At 45.7% G+C, this 19,654-nt stretch overlaps 1 protein-coding gene across 3 annotated transcripts in view; it reads left to right on the top strand.

Moving 5' to 3' along the window:
* Window positions 1-18,127, top strand: part of LOC119394558 (fasciclin-2) — a 365,260-nt gene extending 347,133 nt beyond the window's left edge. For all 3 annotated transcript variants that reach the window (XR_007416144.1, XM_037661883.2, XM_037661881.2), the window contains one exon: window positions 14,739-18,127. Coding sequence is in view for 2 of the 3 variants with exons in the window: in XM_037661883.2 (XP_037517811.1) it covers window positions 14,739-14,841 (103 nt within the window). In the remaining variant the exon portion in view is untranslated. The remainder of the gene's footprint in view (window positions 1-14,738) is intronic.
* Window positions 18,128-19,654: the final 1,527 nt, after the last annotated feature.

The following is a 19,654-nucleotide window of genomic DNA, read 5'->3' as shown; positions in this document are numbered from 1 at the left end:
CCATCTCCATCCATCTTTCAAAATAATTTGACAAGCGGCACACAAACTGCTTCGCTGTCTCTGCATTCTATGGCTTGCACCCACGAAACCGCTCCCAGAAGCCTTCCGCTGTCATCCTAAATCTTTGCAACAGTGTTTTCTTGACTTTATCATAATCCATGGAGTCATCGGCGGGCACTCAGCCTCCTACCAGACAAAGGCTGAGCACTGTTGCCCACTCCCTTCTGTCCCAACCTTGACCCCTGGCAATCCATTCAAATCTGTGTAAATAGGCATCCAAGTCATCACGTCTTTCATCGAACGGAGCCATTAACTTCCTCAAACATATGCGGGCAGTTTTGGGTGACTGCGAGCCAGAGGATGCTGATATGACACTCTGGTCATCCTGCGGAACACCATTAAAGGGATGCTGAACAAAATTTTCGCTGCCGAGATAAATGGCCCAATTGAAAGATTGGGTGCTGAAATTTGTTGAAACAACCTTCATTTCAGCCAGAGACTAGCAGAAAATAATGAATTTAATGCATTTTTCGCAAATAGGCGCGTCTAGCGGCCACGCCGCGAACTAGAGAGGAAGTGACGCGAAACTCGGCGGATACCGACTCGCCAACCGTGCTTGCTGCAAAATCGCTTACCAATCGACATCGCAAGCCGCCACCCGCTGCCGCCCGTTTCTCTCAAAACGTGTTTTCACGGTCGGGAAGGTGTTCTCCGTGCGTGTTCTCAACCGGCAGCCAACGACGCCATTGCCGCGCTATCGGCCGTATATTTGTTTTCCCAAGCAGAGCTTGCGCCCGCGTCTACGAATTTGCCGTTTGTGTTGTGTGCTACTAAGTAATGTGAACGGTGAAGCACCTGACACAACGCAGAATGCCTCAACGCTGTTCTGCGCTAGTGTGTGCGAGAAGCAGCGTCGAGAGCGACAAGCCCTGTCATACCTTTCCGACAGAGCCGAAGCTTCAAAGGATATGGATTCGCGCTGCACGCCCATCGCAGCCAACATGGGTGCCTTCAAAGCGTGACTTTGTGCTCCGAACACTTCGAGGATAGTGACTGTGAGTGACTGTATAAATTGCAGGTCCCGGCTGCCGACCCACGTTGGGCTATGGCGGCTCATCTGGCTCATCGTCCACGCTGTCGCTTGATGAAGCAGAAGGGTCACACACATATGGTTGTATTTGGCGCATCCGTTTTCGAGGCCTGTCGAACTCGGGGTCGCAATCACCGCTCGTGGAACTACTGTCACTCGCACCTTGCATCTTTGTGCGCTCGCGACACGCTCGGTAGTTGTAGTGCATTTTGAGGAAGAAGCGTTATTTTGTTTCCTATGTGGGGAAAAGAGGACAAGGCTCAGCGCCACACCAGCCTCCCTGAGCCACCCTCGGTTCTTGAGAGGTGGAGAAAGGGAAGTGGCAGGGCAGGAGAGAGCGTGCCGGTTGCCCCCTCTTGCTGGAGCATTCGACGTCACGGACGTCGACAAGCGCACTGGCGTGCAGCCGCCGCGCTCTCACTATCCAATAAAAATACGGCCAACTGCTCAAAATTACGTGAAATAAATGCTGTTTATAGGAACAGTCGTGTCGTCCGAGTCGAATGAAAGTGTTTTCGTAGATTTTTCAAATTTTTGTTCAGTATCCCTTTAAGTTGCGCTAGTCTCAACTTTAATTCGAGAAGCTCTTTTTCGCGTTCAAATTCCCGCTCCTGTTTCTCTCGTTCGTACTCGCGTTCCCTCTCCTTCAGTGCTATCTGCTTATCCTGTTCTATTTGGGCATTTTCAAAAAACTTCAGTCTCCTCTTTAGTCATTCCTAGATCTTTAGCTACCGCCGTCAAGCGCTCCCAATCCATCTCCGCACCAACTTATTACCAACTGAGAATCTGTGACTGGGCCGGATTGAATCCTGGCATCTTATGATCCTGGCAGGCTCGCCAATTGTTTTGTCACTGATCTCGGAGGCGTGTGCAGTTGGAGATAGATTGAGCATGCGCAGGTTGGCACAGCAAACATAATTTAATTGCACACAGGGAAACTATAAGAAAACACTCAAAATAACTAACTGAAAATCTGATAAACACAAAAGAAATATGCGAAAATCAACAAACACAATTCTCAGTACTTTCAAACCTACGACTAGCATCGCTACTAGAGTGTCTGGCCACGTAGGTCTCGCCGTCGAATCGTAGTCTGGATGGAACACGCTCACTTGGTTCCGTCAAACTCCACAAGTCCCACCTCCGTGGGGTTGGATCTGCAGTTGATGTATCTGACGATCCTCTTGAATCGTCGCTCCGATACGTGACGGTTAGCCACGCTGCCGTAAGCCTTCTCCCAGTCGCTGCCGTAGCAAGGCGTCTCTGTCGCTTAGGCCTAAGTACGAGCTCGGACCCTGCTGTACATGATGATGTGGCGTCCCGAGGATTGTTGCTGGCCGAAGTTTGAAGGGGGACTGCTGCTGATGCGTCCGGAATTGCCGCAAGGTGCTGCAGCACCTCCGAGGAGCCTCGCCCGAGCGTCGTCGAGGTTAACGGCCACGCCACGGAGTGCCAGCTTCACAGCCTCCGGAATCGAACGCCCGCTGCCTTCCCGTTGACAGAACATAGCTGCCAATGTGACCTTCTTCTCCAGTAGCCACGCAAACAATGCCAGCTCATCGAACGGCTGCCTTCGTTTACGGCTTGTGTCACGCGCATCGCGCCGTGTGCTACCCTGCACGCACCCGTGCCTGTTTCGCGTGCTTCTCCTCCTACTTCGTCGTCTTTGTCATCCATATGTCCTCTCCTTACTCATGACAGTCATATGTGCACTCCCTCGTCCACCTGCACATTATGTTGAAGTTCACTTATACAACAGGCACATTCAATTATGCTAAGATTAATGAAATATTGTAGCGTATTGAAGAGGGGAAACACAAACACTCGTTTATTGTAGGCGAACTTGTGCCCAGATAACTAGGTGCAAAATCAAGGAGTCCGCTATAGCGTGCCACACATAAAAAGTGTCCGTTCGACGAACGCACTTCTTCTTCTCGCCCGCTGGTCAACTCACAGTCTCGTGACCGTGCGCGAGAGGCATGCGTTGCGCGGCCACATGAAGCACGAGCAGGCGCGAGACGTTGCGGACGCTAACCCAGCGGCCCGCTGGCTTCTTGGTAGGGAAAACTTATTGTCGGTAGTCTCTGCGGCATTAGCCCCCTCCGGAATACGCATCGTCCCGATGCGCGATGGGGGGAAGTAGACAAGAAGGGAGCGTTTTCACTGTCTCTCGTAATAGGGCTTCATGCGCACTACGTGTACGACCTCCGCAGTGTTTTGCCGTTTTGAGCGCTCGTGTCCATCGGGGATGACTTGGTAGTTTAGGTCACTAAGTCGTCGGAGAACCTTATATGGACCAAAGTACCGACGGAGGAGCTTTTCTGAGAGCCCGCGGCGTCTTATTGGTGTCCATATCCACACTTTATCGCCTGGATGGTACTGAACTTCTCGGCGGCGCAGGTTGTAGTGGCTTGCGTCCTTGCATTGTTGTTGAATTATTCGGTGTCGTGCCAGCTGGCGCGCTTCTTCAGCTCTTTGTAGAAAGTCGTCAACTTCAGATGGCTCGTAATTGTCGTTGTCTACTGGTAACATCGCGTCGAGTGTCGTGGTGACAGTGCGGCCGTAGACCAGCTGAAATGGGGGGACGCGGGTAGTTTCCTGTAGGGCCGTATTGTAGGCGAAAGTTGCGTATGGCAGGATTTCGTCCCACGTCTTATGCTCAATGTCCACATACATCGATAGCATGTCAGCAATGGTTCGGTTTAGGCGTTCCGTCAACCCGTTCGTTTGTGGGTGGTATGCAGTGGTTTTTCTATGACTGGTATTAGTCATCGTCATCAAGGACTGCATCAACGCAGATGTGAAGGCTGCTCCTCGATCGGTAATGACGACCATTGGGGCACCATGTCGAAAAACTATGTTTTGAACGAAAAACTTGGCAACTTCAGTTGCCGTTCCTCGCTCAAGGCAGCCGGTTTCAGCGTACCGTGTCAAATAGTCCGTCGCGACGACGATCCACCTTTTCCCTGATGACGACATTGGAAACGGTCCGAGAAGGTCCATTCCCACTTGTTGAAATGGAGTCTTAGGAGGGTCTATGGGCTGGAGAAGGCCGGCCATCTTGAGGGGTGGTGCTTTGCACCTTTGGCATTCGCGACATGTCTTCACGTAATGCCGCACAGACGCAAACAACTTGGGCCAGTAATATTTTTGGTGAATTCTGGCGAATGTTCGACTGACGCCCAAGTGGCCCGCCGACGGTTCATCGTGACAAGCTTCTAAGATTTCAGGCCTCATGGCTGACGGTACAACGAGTAGGAACTTCTCCTTGTTGTGCTCAAAGTTCCTCTTGTAGAGTGCATTAGCTCGGAGACAGAATGAGGATAATCCTCTCTTAAATGCGCGTGGAACTTGGACGTCAAACCCTTCGAGATGCTTTATCAATTGGAGCAGTTCTGTGTCAGCCCGTTGATGCTCGGCAATTTCTGAGGTTTCCATTACACAAAAGAATGGGAAGTCCTCTTCTTCTGAAGGAGTAGAGTCGAGTGGCGAGCGTGACAAGCAATCAGCATCGTTGTGTTTTCTGCCAGACCTATATACAACGGTAATGTCGTATTCTTGGAGCCTGAGGCTCCATCTCGCAAGTCGTCCCGACGGGTCTTTTAAGCTTGCCAGCCAACAAAGTGAGTGGTGGTCGCTGACGGCACGGAACGGCCTGCCGTAGAGGTATGGCCTGAATTTGCTGATAGCCCATATGACTGCCAAGCATTCTTTTTCTGTCGCGGAGTAATTTCTTTCAGGTTTTGAAAGGGTGCGGCTCGCATACGCTATCACTTTCTCTGCTCCATTTTGCCACTGAACGAGGACCGCGCCGAGGCCGAGATTGCTTGCATCTGTATGGACTTCCGTGTCAGCGGTCTCGTCGAAGTGGGCGAGGATAGGCGGGGCTTGCAAACGTTGCAAACGTTGCACTCTACAAGAGGAACTTTGAGCACAACAAGGAGAAGTTCCTACTCGTTGTAATATCACCCAACCTACGTTAGAACACAGTGATGACTTGTTGCCTAACTGCCTGTCACCTATTTCTCTTCCACAATGTGTTCTAACGTATAAATCATCTGTTCTACTTGTTTGGTAATAAAATACAGGCCGTTACAATGAGTGAGAAGTGTTTCACCAATTTGTATTGCATGCAGAAGTTCATTTCTTCCATTTGCATGCACGACAAATCGTCATACCTCAACTGATACAAGAAACAGTGTTTGCACTATTTTATTGGAATCAAAACAGAAGCAGTCCTCATGTCAGTGTAAGCATATGTATATTTCCATTTTTGTGCACATAACCTGCACCCAATACTGAACACATGGAACAACATAATACAGTACAGCCCAAGCACTATCTATAATTCACAGTAGTAAAGCAACGTGAAAGTAGTGTGTAAAACCCCCTCATAATGCCTATTGTAATGTGCACTTCACAGTGCCAGTATCTAAGCACAATCCAAAGAAATGGGATGCACAAGGAACTTGGTGTCAGCCTACACATGAAGGCAACTAAATTAGTACAATAAGGCTAGCTTTACTTTTGAAAAATATGCAACCATGCAGATAGGCATGTTCTAGTATTTTTATTGCATTAGTTTGCACTATGGCATCAAAACATGTCGCACATGATCATACAGTTGAGTTTCCTGCAGAAAAGTCTACAATTGATTGTAGATCCACTTACCACAATTTATAAAAGCATTCAGCAATGCCCACAAAATGATAATGCGGCCTTCATGTATTGATGCACATATTTGCTCACAGATATCTGAAAACTAACGTAAATTTCTGGAATTATGCTTGCAAACTTGTCGGCGTTATCATATGACTACAATGTACCAATACTTCTATTATGCATAATTATTACATCTGTGTTTACCATATATCCATTCCAGCTAGTGCCATCTGCAACTTAAAGTTCTTCATATTTGATTCCTCACTTCATGGCTTATGCATAATTACCACATTGAAAATTAAGCCCAGCATTACGGCTTCAAAATGAACTTGAAATTAGGCAATAATGTGCCCAAAATTAAAAATTTCCTATAAATAGTGGCTGATGGCTTGGACTTGATATGCCATGAGGTTGAATAGAATTTGACCACACTCACAGAGACTGTAAAGCAGTCAGGACTTAAGTTCATAGTAAAAGAAAGCGGAAAACAAAACCACAACACACGCAGAAATGAAGGGGACAGGACGACGCAGTACTAGCAACTGAAGTTTAAGAAGTGCTTGGCTTTTTTTAGACATGTTTTTACTCTTTTTGCGACTGCATGATTCTTAAATTTTGTAGTTTTTTCATACTGTGTGTATATATTTCTGCGGTTTGCATTAAACTTCAATTGCTAGTAGCGCATCATCCTGTGCCTTTCATTCTCATTTCTCTGTGCTCTGGGGTTTTTTCCCTCACTTCTTTAACTTTGAATACACATCAACTCGCCCAACTGTCCATTTTAGGATAAAGTTTGCTGAATACAGCCGGTTCCACTTAGGGTCATTTTGAACAATGCGAAATTTTCAAATGCACATGCTACTGGAAAGGTTGCACGCAGTATCATGCATAACCCTCTGAATCAATCCCAGTATTTGCCCAAATGCTGTAAGATGTAAGAAATTTTCGAGATAGTGTACAATGAGGCACAGTGGAGTATTCCCACAATGCACTGTCTCGTACACAAGCAGTGGGCGAGCAACTCTTGCTGCTTTGCCAGAAATGTTTTCCTGAAAATGATACAAAAAAGAAGTTCATTAATTAAGCTTTCTGTGTCTATAAAAATGAATTTCTTGCCAAGGACTCACATTCCACTATACTTATTGCAGACCTTTTAACAAAACATGAAACAAATGCGAAATTGTGAGGCTGCTAAGTAGTTCCTTGTCAACCTGTGTACCACCATTCGGGTAGATTTCGATGCCAGTCAAGTTAGCATTATAGTGTAAACGGGTGTGAATGTTAGTGAGGTTCACTTCGTATTTAAACGCATTGGACACTAGATTCTTGATTAACCGCAGGTGGTCCGTTTAGGACTGAATATTGGGCAACTTGGTATTGATTCATGGCAAAAATTAACAGCATACTTGTAATGAGGACAAAAGAAGACCTGCACACAATGCCAGCGTTTTCACCTTGTCAGAAATTGTGTCAACAGTGAGAATACTGTGTACAGATAATAAACACTATGGTAGCATAATTCAAAACAAAATAACGAGAGGGAAGAAACAAGGTGATTCAACAAGGTGTTTAGAATAACAAGAGAGCTGAGCTAGTTGGTAAGTATTCATTCTAAAAAGACAGGGCGTGCAAACAAGGACACAAGAAAGAAGTCAGGACACCACAAACGCCGACTAACAACTGAAGAGACGCACAACGGCTGAAAAGAAAGAAGGCACGAAAACTTATCTGCGCATCTAAAAGAACTTGTTTTTGGGCGAGTTGGCGCTCTTCTGTCTCTTTCCTCCGGCCCTTTCTCATGTTCCTAGCTTCGCGCCACTTACGATATGTTCAGCAAATTATCTGCGCATGCCCATGCAACAGGCGAACCTATCAATCTGGCACGCGTGGCGGTCTACGTGGAAGATAACTGTTAAGGCATTTGATTTCATCTTTATGCAAGTTAATCGACGGTTGGCTCACGCATGCGCTACCACTATTCTCGATATGCCATGCTTCAATCATCAGGCGCGTTTCTTCATTTCTATGATGGTACAACACTGCGCATTCATCGAATTTTGGCGTGCACTTACAATCTCGACAATGCAAAGATAGATTAGAAGGTGAGCCTCCTGTTAGCGATCTCTTATGTTCTAACAATCTCTGGTTAATGCATCGGCCCGTTTGTCCTACGTAGAAGCGGCCGCAGCTGAAAGGGACCTTATACACCACACTCGTACGGCAATCAATGAATTTGTTGGTGTGTTTTACGAAACAAATATCGGTCCGCTTCTTTTCTTTTACTGGCTCAATCTTCCTCTGCACAGCGGCACAAATCTTACCTAGCTTATTGGCAGCCGTGAAAACAACATTAACGCCGTATCTACTTCCTACTTTCTTTAGCCTGTGAGATACGCAATGAATGTACGGTATACCTACGACACGTTTCTTCCTATCGCTTTCTGCAACCATGCTCGGACTTAACACAATAGACTTCTTTAAACGTTCAGCGACCGTGGCCACTGCATCACGAGGATACCCTACATCTAAAAGACGCGTAACCTGTGCGTTAAAGCTATCACTCATTTTGTGCTCACACGACTTGGTGAGGGCTGATTTAAGGCAAGACATGGCGATGCCGTTTTTCAGCTCGCCTTGACGCCATGACGCCAAGGCGAGCTGCAACTGTCCGAAGGTCGCAGGGCATTTTATCTCGTTTCCTCCCGTTCACAGCGGCCGCTTAAAAGCAATCGCTTTTTTTTTTTTTTTGCTTTTGCGTCACGTTTTCTCCGCACAGGATTTTATTCCGTGCATTGAGGCAGGCCGCCTTGGCCAGTTCGTTATCTAAAAGCGTATACTGAGTGTACATGCCGTGCCAATTGGCTGCATCGAGGGCTTGCCGGCTTTTCCTGTCTGGTCTTACAACCCAGACACGATAGACCGCGCCGCGAGAAGCAGCCGACCGGAACTATTAGTTTCCAGCAGCAGCCGTCAGCACCGGAAAGGAAACCACACAACATTGAAGCGAGGCGACGTAAGGCACTGGGCGGGGCTCCTCGAACGGCGCTGTCCTCTCCTCCGGAATGAAGCGAGTTGAGAGGGAGTTGAGAGGGTAAATATTGCGATCGCTATATCTCCGGTCCTTGTTTAGCTTTTCGAAAAATCCTTTCAGCTATATATTTCTGGGAAGGGTCCGACTCATTCCAGGGTGTTTTTCACGCCAAGCCCGAGGAGTGGTTCATGACCCCTTTAACTTTCGGGATGCACTGCTTGCCTCTTATTTCAAACGGGCAAAATTAGCGGGGGTGCCGCTGGACACAGCAGCTGCACAAATAACCACTTTGTGGTTATTCTCGTAGCAGTTGTGATACAGATGTGAGGAAAGTGGACGAAAAGACAATGTGACCAATGCTCTTACCAATTGAGCTACGGCATCCACTTGATCAGGTAACCTGGGGGCATTAGTCGTCAGCACTAATGACTGTGAAGAAAGTAAAGTGGACGAAAATACAAGTTGCCCAGTGCTCTTACCAATTGAGCTACGGCGGCGGTCGTCCACTTTATCGGGTAACCTGGGGGTGTTAGTTAGTGCTAATAAATGTGAAGTCGACGAAAAGACAACTTGCCCACTGCTCTTACCAATTGAGCTACGGCGGCGGTCGTCCACTTTTTCAGATAACCTGGGGGTGTTAGTCAGTGCTAATAACTGTGAAGAAAGTAAAGTGGACGAAAAGACAAGTTGCCCAGTGTTCTTACCAGTTGAGCTACGGTGGCGGTCGTCCACTTTATCGGGTAACCTGGGGGTGTTAGTTGTCAGCGCTAATAAATGTGAAGTGGACGAAAAGACAACTTGCCCAATGCTCTTACCAATTGAGTTACGGCGGCGGTCGTCCACTTTTTCAGATAACCTGGGGATGTTAGTCAGTGCTAATAACTGTGAAGAAAGTAAAGTGGACGAAAAGACAAGTTGCCCAATGTTTTTACCAGTTGAGTTACGGTGGCAGTCGTCCACTTGATCGGGTAACCTGGGGGCATCAGTCGTCAGCACTAATGACTGTGAAGAAAGTAAAGTGGACGAAAATACAAGTTGCCCAGTGCTCTTACCAATTGAGCCACGGCGGCGGTCGTCCACTTTATCGGGTAACCTGGGGGTGTTAGTTAGTGCTAATAAATGTGAAGTCGACGAAAAGACAACTTGCCCACTGCTCTTACCAATTGAGCTACGGCGGCGGTCGTCCACTTTTTCAGATAACCTGGGGGTGTTAGTCAGTGCTAATAACTGTGAAGAAAGTAAAGTGGACGAAAAGACAAGTTGCCCAGTGTTCTTACCAGTTGAGCTACGGTGGCGGTCGTCCACTTTATCGGGTAACCTGGGGGTGTTAGTTGTCAGCGCTAATAAATGTGAAGTGGACGAAAAGACAACTTGCCCAATGCTCTTACCAATTGAGTTACGGCGGCGGTCGTCCACTTTTTCAGATAACCTGGGGGTGTTAGTCAGTGCTAATAACTGTGAAGAAAGTAAAGTGGACGAAAAGACAAGTTGCCCAATGTTTTTACCAGTTGAGTTACGGTGGCGGTCGTCCACTTTATCGGGTAACCTGGGGATGTTAGTCAGCACAATAGACGTGAAGAAAGTAAAGTGGACGAAAAGACAGTTGTCTTTTCGTCCACTTTACTTTCTTCACATCTAGATCACAATTATTACAATACACTTTAAACAGTACAATTAACATCCTGTATACGTTCCTTGGCTTCATTATCTGCTGTTTGTTATTAAAACAATGTTTGTTATGTAATTTTTTTGTAGTATAGCAGTATATTTCTAAATGAACCATCTGAAATGCTGTTGGCGGCTCTGCGAAAAGCCGGCAAATGCGTGTCAAAACGTGCAAAAAGGCAAAGCAGCCTACGATCTTACCACCTGCATGGCTACCGCATCTTTCTGTTGCCCCAAGGACGTTCACAGCACAGTGAAGCGCACTTACGGTTGGTGCCCAGAGACGCGGCGGATGCTCAACATAAAAGTTTTTTCGTGCTTAAAACAAAAATCACTATAATCAAACTTTTACAAAGGAATATCCTTTGCTTACCTTTCCAAATGAATGCAAGCATGCATTTTGCTTGGACCACATCACCAATCTGTGTGTGCATGAACTTGGGTTTTTTCACACATTTTTTTATGTTTATGCCTCCTCTTCAAAACTAATCGATCATAGACTTCCATACTTTTTTGTCACATTTACTGCCAACTACCCAGCCATGTGATGGCAATAATATTGTCTTTATAGGCTTTGTGAAATTTTCACTGAAGTGTTGAAATGGATGCAAAATTGCCGTATTGCTTCACCACAAAGCATATCTCCAGTCACAGTAATGAACGCTGATAGGAGCGAATAAGAAAGTGCCATTCCTTTTCTAGCAACCAGCACAGATTTCAGGCGCTCCGTTTAGTATTCAATTTTTAAGGGCGCTCCGTTTAGTATTCAATTTTTAGGGGCGAAGCTCCTTAAGGCGGCACCCGTTCGTCCCTCGTAGTCGTAGTAGTGTGTAACCAGTCGTAATGCTAGTACCAGATCTTGACCTCCAAGGTAGTGCCGGTGGGAGATTTTTCCTGTGCGTTGTTGAACAATAAAAAATTCGCAGCGCGCGCGTTAACTAAAAGCCGAATTCTTCTGTCTCTCATTCCCCATTAGCAGCCATTGGCATGTTCCAGTAGGAAACGTTAGTAGAAGTGTAAGTGTTAGCTAAAAGCCGACTTCTTCTGTCTCTCATTCCCATTAGCAGCCATTGTTTACCTCCAAGGTAGTGCCTGGTGAGATTTCTCCTGTGCGTGATTAAACAATAAAAATTTTGTTCAAAATGCTGTTGATTGATGAAATAAACCAACAAAAGACGCCAGATGTTTTCTAAAAGCAAAACGAAAGAACGCCAGATGTTTCTAAAGCAAAACGAAAAGACGCCAGCGGCTTAACGAAAGACGCCAGATGTTTTCTAAAGCAATGGTTTTCTAAACAATGAAAATTCACAGCGTACATGTAAAATTAAAGTGAGCTGCAAGTCGTCATAACTCATCGAACCTTTAGTATAAACGCGCCCGATCTCACGTCGGTGATGATGTACTGGGCAGAATTCACGGAAGATTCACGGTTTACCGATGAACCTCCGCAGCTTCGCCCACTCATCGTCATTCACTCCGTGGATATGCTGTGATTTTTTTTTAGGGATTTTTTCAGCCACCTATGTTTGGCCCACCTTGGCAACATTCGAATTCCTCCCGAGGACAGAAAAAAAATTTTTTCTTGCAAAAATACTGTAGGAGGCAAGTAGTGCACTAAAGTGATGGCCCACAATTTTTTAAAACAGAATCTGAGAAGGTCAAGCACAGTTTTAGAATAACAGAGATCTGAGCTTGTTGGTGAGTATTCATTCTAAAAAGACAAGGTGTGCAAACACTGACACAAGAAAGAAGTCAGGACACCACAAACACCGTTTGTGGTGTCCTTACTTCTTACTTGTGTCCGTGTTTGCACGCCTTGTCCTATTAGAGTCAAGCACAATGTCTGGGACATTTGGCATGAAACGACCCTTTTGCATAATCCATTTGTGCTCCTGATTGAACTGTCAGGGATGAAATTTCCCTCACAGCCTGCTCTCTGAATGGCCTTGCACCTTCTTCTGCTGCTTTTATTAAGAATTTTCAGGGGGGCTGAAGATCAAGTACATTATCTGTCACTGGTGAAAGCAGATGAGATGTGTCTACCAACCAATTAGACTGTTCCTTAGAAGCATGACCTAGTATATATTAGCACTAAAGTGTTTTATGCCGGGGTGCATCAAGACTTTAGTGACGTATTTCCGTCTCTGATATGACGTTGATAAAATGGACGCTATTTGATGAGAAAGAAAAATAACTAAGAAAAAGTTCCCTCGCCGGGAATCAAACCTACAATCTCTTGGTCCGCAACGATAAGCGCCTGGCGCTCTACCGACAAAGCTACCGAGGCCGATGCACGTCACTCCACAAACGTGCCTTACAACTCTCACGCATTCTCTCTCGCACGGTGCTCTCTGTTGGTGGGGCTAGGCGGGGTGGTGCCGCCGTCTCTGAGCGGCGAAGGGAAGTAATGCAGCGTGACATTCACTAGCGCCGATAGAGAATGATTCTGCTGCGACGTAGTTAAAGCATGGCCTCGGAGATTGTGCGCCAGCGCGCAGTCTCGAAGGCCACGACTAAAGCATCTCGATGCCAGCGAAAAACACTGGCTGTGCTAGCATCGGGGAGCCGCCCAGATGCAGTTATGTTCTTGGCCTTTCGCTTCGTGTTAGCGTGTGACGGCTTGTTGTCGGAGTAGTGCAGCTTCCACCTGCACCAATGATATTTCATTGTCGTGTGCTTTGAGTGCAATAGCACCGACTAATAAAACTGCTGCAGTAAGCGCTGCAGAAAGGCAACGATGTTGACGGGCAAATCTCTTGCCTTGGTGGAGTGAGACAGAGGCCAGTGGGACGTGGAATGCCTGCGCGTGTTCATGGCTCAAGCTACAAACCTCTGCCTCCCATGTTACTGAAGCACAGTGTGGTAGTGTATGCATGAACACAGACGTAGGCCACCCTATTATTACTCGAGTGCGCACATGTGCCGTTTCTCTCCTCTAAGGGAAGACGATTTGAAGCAGTGCATATCAAGTACCAGTGTTGTTTATGTGCTTGTTGATGTCATCTTTGCGCGGGATTCACGATAGCGTTCAGTAAAAACTTGAGCTACCACAACGGTTAAATCATGATCATGGGCATTAGTCTTCATGATGGAGATATGCCACTAGGCGCCAACACGTGAAACGATGCTATAGCTGCCAAACACCAATAGACATTGTACAAGTTCTTATATATACATCACTACGCAATAAGCCCTACTTCTGTGAAGACACGCCTCACTTTCGTGTTATACCGATTCCTATGACAAGAGGGACCAGCCATGGTTTTTTTTTTTTTTTTTAAATGGCAGTAGCTGAATTTTCAAAGGTTCTGCGGATGTAATTTTACGCTTCTGAAGTGGCTGTCAGATTGTTGGCCATATCTGTCAACACCAACATCACATCTGATGTCACACACATTAATACAGTTTGCGAATAGCACCAAAATAGCTGCAATGCAATTTCTGCTGGGCCTTTCTCAGAAATCATGCATTATTATTATTGCAAGTCCAACGAAGTCCCCCTTTTACGTGTTTCAGCGCTGACTTCATAGAATGAGCCTTAAAGGACCCAATTTTCGATCATATTCTGTGTTATGTGGATTAATCCTTGTGCATTCACAAATAAGCTGGTGAACTTTTAGCGCAATTGCTCGAGCACCTAATTTATAATTGAATATTTTTATAAACACGGGACCGGCCCGAGAGTCAGGCAACACTGGTGAACTCGCGAGCCATGACGTCAGCTAACTGTGCAAGCATCTGCATTGCGGCGAATGACAGTGTTCCGTGGTCAGCTGCATGTGATATAGAGATATTTTAGCTTTCTTCAGCTTGGCACTGAAATTGGACGATTTGCAGTGGCTGATACTTTGGTAGAAGACGACGGCTCCGTTCCGTGCTGCACATGACGTCACACGCGCCATGGCAAAATGGCGGTCGCCCGCGGTGGGCGGTGTTTGCAGCCGGCGACTTCTAGGGCTTGTTTTGCACTGAAATATTCTTTTACGGCCCGTTTTTGAAATCTGTATAAGCACAATATACCCTCTACTTCTAGCTTTCACTGAAAACCACAAATGTTTGGGCGACCATGTCATGGCCCCTTTAAGAAAAACACGTTTTAGTTTTTTGCCAGCCTTTTGCTATTTGGTCAGACCACTTGCTCGGCATGCTAGCAAGCACATTGGGACGTGGATGCTGCAAGAAAGTAGTGCTAGTACAGTGTTGTACTTGGATTAGGGCTAAGCATGTTTTGCTTAGCGTGGAACATTCGCTTCAAGTACCTTGTATCTAATTTTGGTTCTCCTGTTTCAGGCTTACGGATGGCAAACAACACGACTTGAAATTTGAGCCTGCTGACAAGAACCATGCAGCGAAGGGCTCCAAGGCCAGCATTGCCAAAGACAGCATGGTCTGACGCCGGGAGGCCGACTCCCCTGTCATGGAGTGGGATGTGCGCTGCCCCCTGGCATTGTCTGCACAAGTCAGCGCTACGAGCTGAACACTGTTTGACCACTTGATGTGTACATTTCATTTCCTCAGCCTTTCATGTTGTGCACAGCTAATAAGTTTGTGCAGTGAAGCATTTGAGTGAGTTTCACTTCTTTCTTTCTGCACATCATGTTGCCATGATCAACTCTGTTTGACTACTCAATAGCTTCACTGTACTAGCGTTGTTGTAATTATTTGTTTATATTACCATGATCACTAAGTTGCCTTTGTCTTCAGGGATCGGACACATGCACCATCAGTGGGCTGTGCAGTGAATTTGGTTTATTCATGTATGTGTACTCGTTACCGGCACGTTGAGCATAAATATGAAGGGACACTTGTGTAAAGCGTGGCTCAGTGCAAGTCCCATTTCTTTCTTTCTTCTTTTTTTATTAGCAGGTTTTATTGCAAACCGAGCAAGTTCTTGAAGGCAGACTACACGCATTAATGTTGGACTGTACTACTGCTTACTTTTTCTTCCGCGTTGTTGTTGTTCGAAAACAGTGCTGTACCTTTGCATATTGAAGACATTGACTTGATTGCTGTTCTGGCATCGTCTGTTGCTACTGTAGTGGTGTATAAGAGTAATCACATCGAACCATTCCATGTAAACTACTTATTTAGAGCGTTTTATTGTTTTAAGGTTTTATCATGCACATTAACAATGTGCTTGATTGGGTTTTGGTGCTGCATGGTAAATGAAGAATAAAAGCAATGCTAGACACGAGACGAGAGGATACACTCAGCGCCGTGTATGTGTCCTCTCTTCGTACCGCGTCTAGCGCTGTTTTTATTCTTCGTTTATCATGCACAACATGGCCTTCTGAGAATGCTGCTAGAGATGGCCTTCTCTCAAGTTGCCCGCCCCCCCCCCTTTTTTTTCTTTAGCTGAGAGGAGCTGGTTTTCTTTACACTTGCATATAAGGAATATATACATATATATATACATATATACATATATAGTAAATATTTTTTAAATGTGATTTCACTCTGGGGAGTGAAAGAAACTGATCTCTTTTCTAGTTTCATGAATCTCCAGGCATTCTCACTTTTTCTCGGGTTCCCAGTTCCTTCCTTTTTTTTTCCCAGTACAGGGGCTAGGTTGCCTCATGCTCTTTTGTAATCAAAATGTGTGTGTGTGTCTACTCGTGTAAGCATGCTTGTGCGACTCTTTGTAAAAAGCATTTCTGCCCACTTGAGATGTCATACCAAGGTGCATGCCATTGGAGCTTACTTTAGTGAAAGGACAGAGACCAGCATTTCTGTACAACATTTTGAGGCAACCTGTTCTAGCTGTAACGACCGGTAGCCAAAAGTGTGAGCTTTTCAAAGTGCAGTTTTGATGATGCTTCGCGCAGTAATGAGGCGTTTAGCCTAAAGGCTTGGCTGAAGCCAAAGGTCTGTGGACAGTGCCATTGCTGCCATCTTCATATGCATTATGGCCGGCCATTTGTGTTGGTGTTACAGCCTGTTGTATAGACATTTGGATGCTTAAAGAAGTACAGTTTGTGATGTAACCAACTGTGCTGTGAAGACGGGGTCAAAAGCAGACATTGAAAGTTGGCCTTGCAATGTTATTCTTGGACACTGTGCAGCAACAGCACTCGCATCACACTGACGTGTGTTACTGCAGTGAAGCCAAGGACGAAGCGGAGTAGTGGCCATATTGTCATTGCAGTGCTGCTAGTTAGAGTAAACCTCGGTTCTCCTTGGAAAAATCAGTGTGAAATGTCCTCGATTGCTTCCTGACCTCTTTGTTCGACAGTGTAGCATTTTGCCTGCAGCATTACTGCCGACCACAGACGTGATAAAATGTGAACGGGAGAATCCTATGCCACATGATGTGGTGTGTCGAAGGTGCTTTGAACAGGGATGGGTGCGAGTTGTTCGCTCTTCAAATCGCTCAAACCTGACTCTCTTTAGCGGGCTGTTGCTCGGGGGTGGGCATTTCAGTGGCAGCATTGTTAACACGCACTGGCGGGAGTTTATTTTGTGCAGCTTATATTAACGCACCTGCTAAAAAGGACTGTTATCGCTGTTTGTTCTTTAAAATAGCTTGTGCAATGTAGCAGATTTGCATAACATTGTAGCCGTCTCGTTGACTTCTGTATTCGCTAGGCCTGGTTCAGAAATTGGGGAAACTCGGGTGTTTTTAATAATCTTAGTACCTTCTTCAGCTACTGTCCATCAAACATTGCAAATACAGTGGCCAAACTGGTGCTTGTATGTGAAGAATCAGAAGTTGTGTGTTCTAAGCAGCCAATCTTTAAGCTCTGCATCGACCAAGTATGTACTTGTGCTGTTCATCTGTCCATCTATATTTTACAAATGCTGCCTACATATGTGCCTAGAGGTTAGAAATGTCACTAAATGTACTGGCACAACTGACCTGAGCCTGATGTACAGAGCAGTGTGTGTGCTGAAACCAACGAAGCAAAATAAACTTGCAAATAGCAGCTTAGGATTTGGGTCTAACTAAAAGTAAAAGGAGGTAATGCCATTTCACACATAGCACAATGACATTTTGCTTATTGCTCTGCAGAGGGTGTCAAAGTACATCTCGAGTCATTGTTGGCTTCCGAAAAGGACATTTATGGCAACCACTGTTTGCCGTGTGTCTGTGCTCGTCTTCCGTGCTGTGGAGCAAGGCAGGTTCTTCTTCTATGTGGGTGCAGAAGTCAACGAGAATGGCTGCTTACCGTCCCAGTACTTGTTCTCAGTCGCTGCAAGCTGGTTTAACCTTAATTGAAGTGCGTTTTAACATTCATCCGCTCAGTAGGGCTGTTTGTATAATCCACTTTGTCTTCGAATACAGCAGTACACAGATTGCTCCACCAGTTAAATTACTTTGTTTTTTATCTGCAAGCTACGAGCTCCGTAGGTCGCATATTTGCTGTGTGTACTTGGCACCATGTGCCGAATGGCCGTAGTAACAAGTTTTGAATGGTTGTGTGATGAACCATGCAGGTGTGCGTATGTAAGCGTGCAGCCCATAAGATCAAAAACTTCTGGTTGGTTACGAATGGCACTCGTTTTCTGAGCGTATATATATATATATAAATGTCTATACATACACACACATATATATATATATACATATATGCGTTTGCACTGTAGTGCTTGGATGGTGTTTCATCTTGTTCCATTAAGGGTTGTAAAGTTTCTAAGGTCTGCAGCTGGAACTTGGTCTGTGAAGTGTGTGCATTAATAAAAGTTGATTCATAAAAAAACGCTTTGACATTTCTGTTGCGAGAGCAGTGATTCCACTGCTGCGCCAAAGTGCGCCAAATGGGATTTACTGCGCCAACCTGATAAAATCGACTTAAATTGCGCCAAGCTGCGCCAGCGCCTCGGGTTTGACTGTGTCTATCACCGCAATCGCTCTGCCGGCGCGTCAAAATATGTGAAGCATGACCTTGAGGCCACCAAAGTTACAACCACGGACCTAAGATTATTTCGCAAACGAAACAGTGCTTTCACGTGTGTCCTGGTTAATTAAGCCATTGTGCCACGCACGGTACCTATGCAGCTTCTGTTGCGCTAGTCGTCTCGACAGCAAAACGCCTTCTCCGCAGGCCAATCGGTGGGTGACGATCAAGAGTTCGGCTGACGTCGTCTGTTCCATAAAGGCTGCTCGTAGCTCGTTTCAAGCAGCGCACGGCACGTAATTAAGGCAATGTTTAGTAATTACTACACGCGTGCCGGTAAAATGTTTCTCACTTCTGTTTCTAGACATTTCGGAACGAAATCTGGGAAACCCAGCAAGACACATATATAGAACAAAATGGAATTTTACGTGCATAGAAGAGCAACGCGAACGGTGGGAACACGCCGACACTTATCAAATACTTTCTCCATGACTCTCCATCCAGAAGAAGTTTTTCGTAGTTAGTTCCGACAGCACGTCCACGCCTGTATCTATCACGTTTGCCGTTAAAGAAAAAAGTCCCGTTCCTTTGGACACCGTGATTGGAAAGGTCCATATATGAATCTTTTGCTTGCTTTTTTTTAAATGGGATCTCATTAATAAAGGTTTGTATCCAGTGGCGCAGCCAGAAATTTTTTTCGGGGGGGGGGGGGGGGGGGGGGCGTACGTCAACCTAGATTATATATATAGGGAACGTGGATGGATGGATGCTATGAGCGTCCCCTTTAAAACGGGGCGGTGACATGTCTGCCACCGGGCTCGAAGAAAAAAAAAAAAAAAAAAAAAAAAAAAAAAAAAAGCTTCCTTGTTTCATGTTGGCCAAATACCTTATCTACATTGATTAAATCTATGTTATACCAAAAAATATAAATTCACGGTCCATCTCTCTGCCTCTTAAGGCAGAATGACCTTATTTTTCCCCCATTATTTATTTTTGTTCTTTATCTCTACTTTTCTGCCACCAATACTCTAACCGTCTCTTACTTATTTCTATCGCGGACGTGTTCAGCTTTCCATTGTTGTCCCTAAAACCCAAGGCTTCATGTAGACTCGTGCCCACACGTATACCTGGGTGAATATCGCCACATTCAATCAGTACATGTTCCATCGTTTCCTTAGTTCCCCCGCAGCATGTACATTGTTCTTCTTCGTTACTAAATCTCGCTTTATAACTACGCGTTCTAAGGCAGCCCGACCTTGCTTCAAACAGTAAAGCGCTTCCCCTTGAATTATCATAAAACCTTTCCCTCCTTATTTCGTTTTTTCCTTTCGGTAGTTACTCAGAGCCGGCTTCTTTTCCATCGCTGTCATC

Source organism: Rhipicephalus sanguineus, chromosome 5 (assembly GCF_013339695.2).
Source record: "Rhipicephalus sanguineus isolate Rsan-2018 chromosome 5, BIME_Rsan_1.4, whole genome shotgun sequence".
Lineage (NCBI taxonomy): Eukaryota > Metazoa > Arthropoda > Arachnida > Ixodida > Ixodidae > Rhipicephalus > Rhipicephalus sanguineus.
This window is presented reverse-complemented; position numbering and strand designations above follow the sequence as displayed.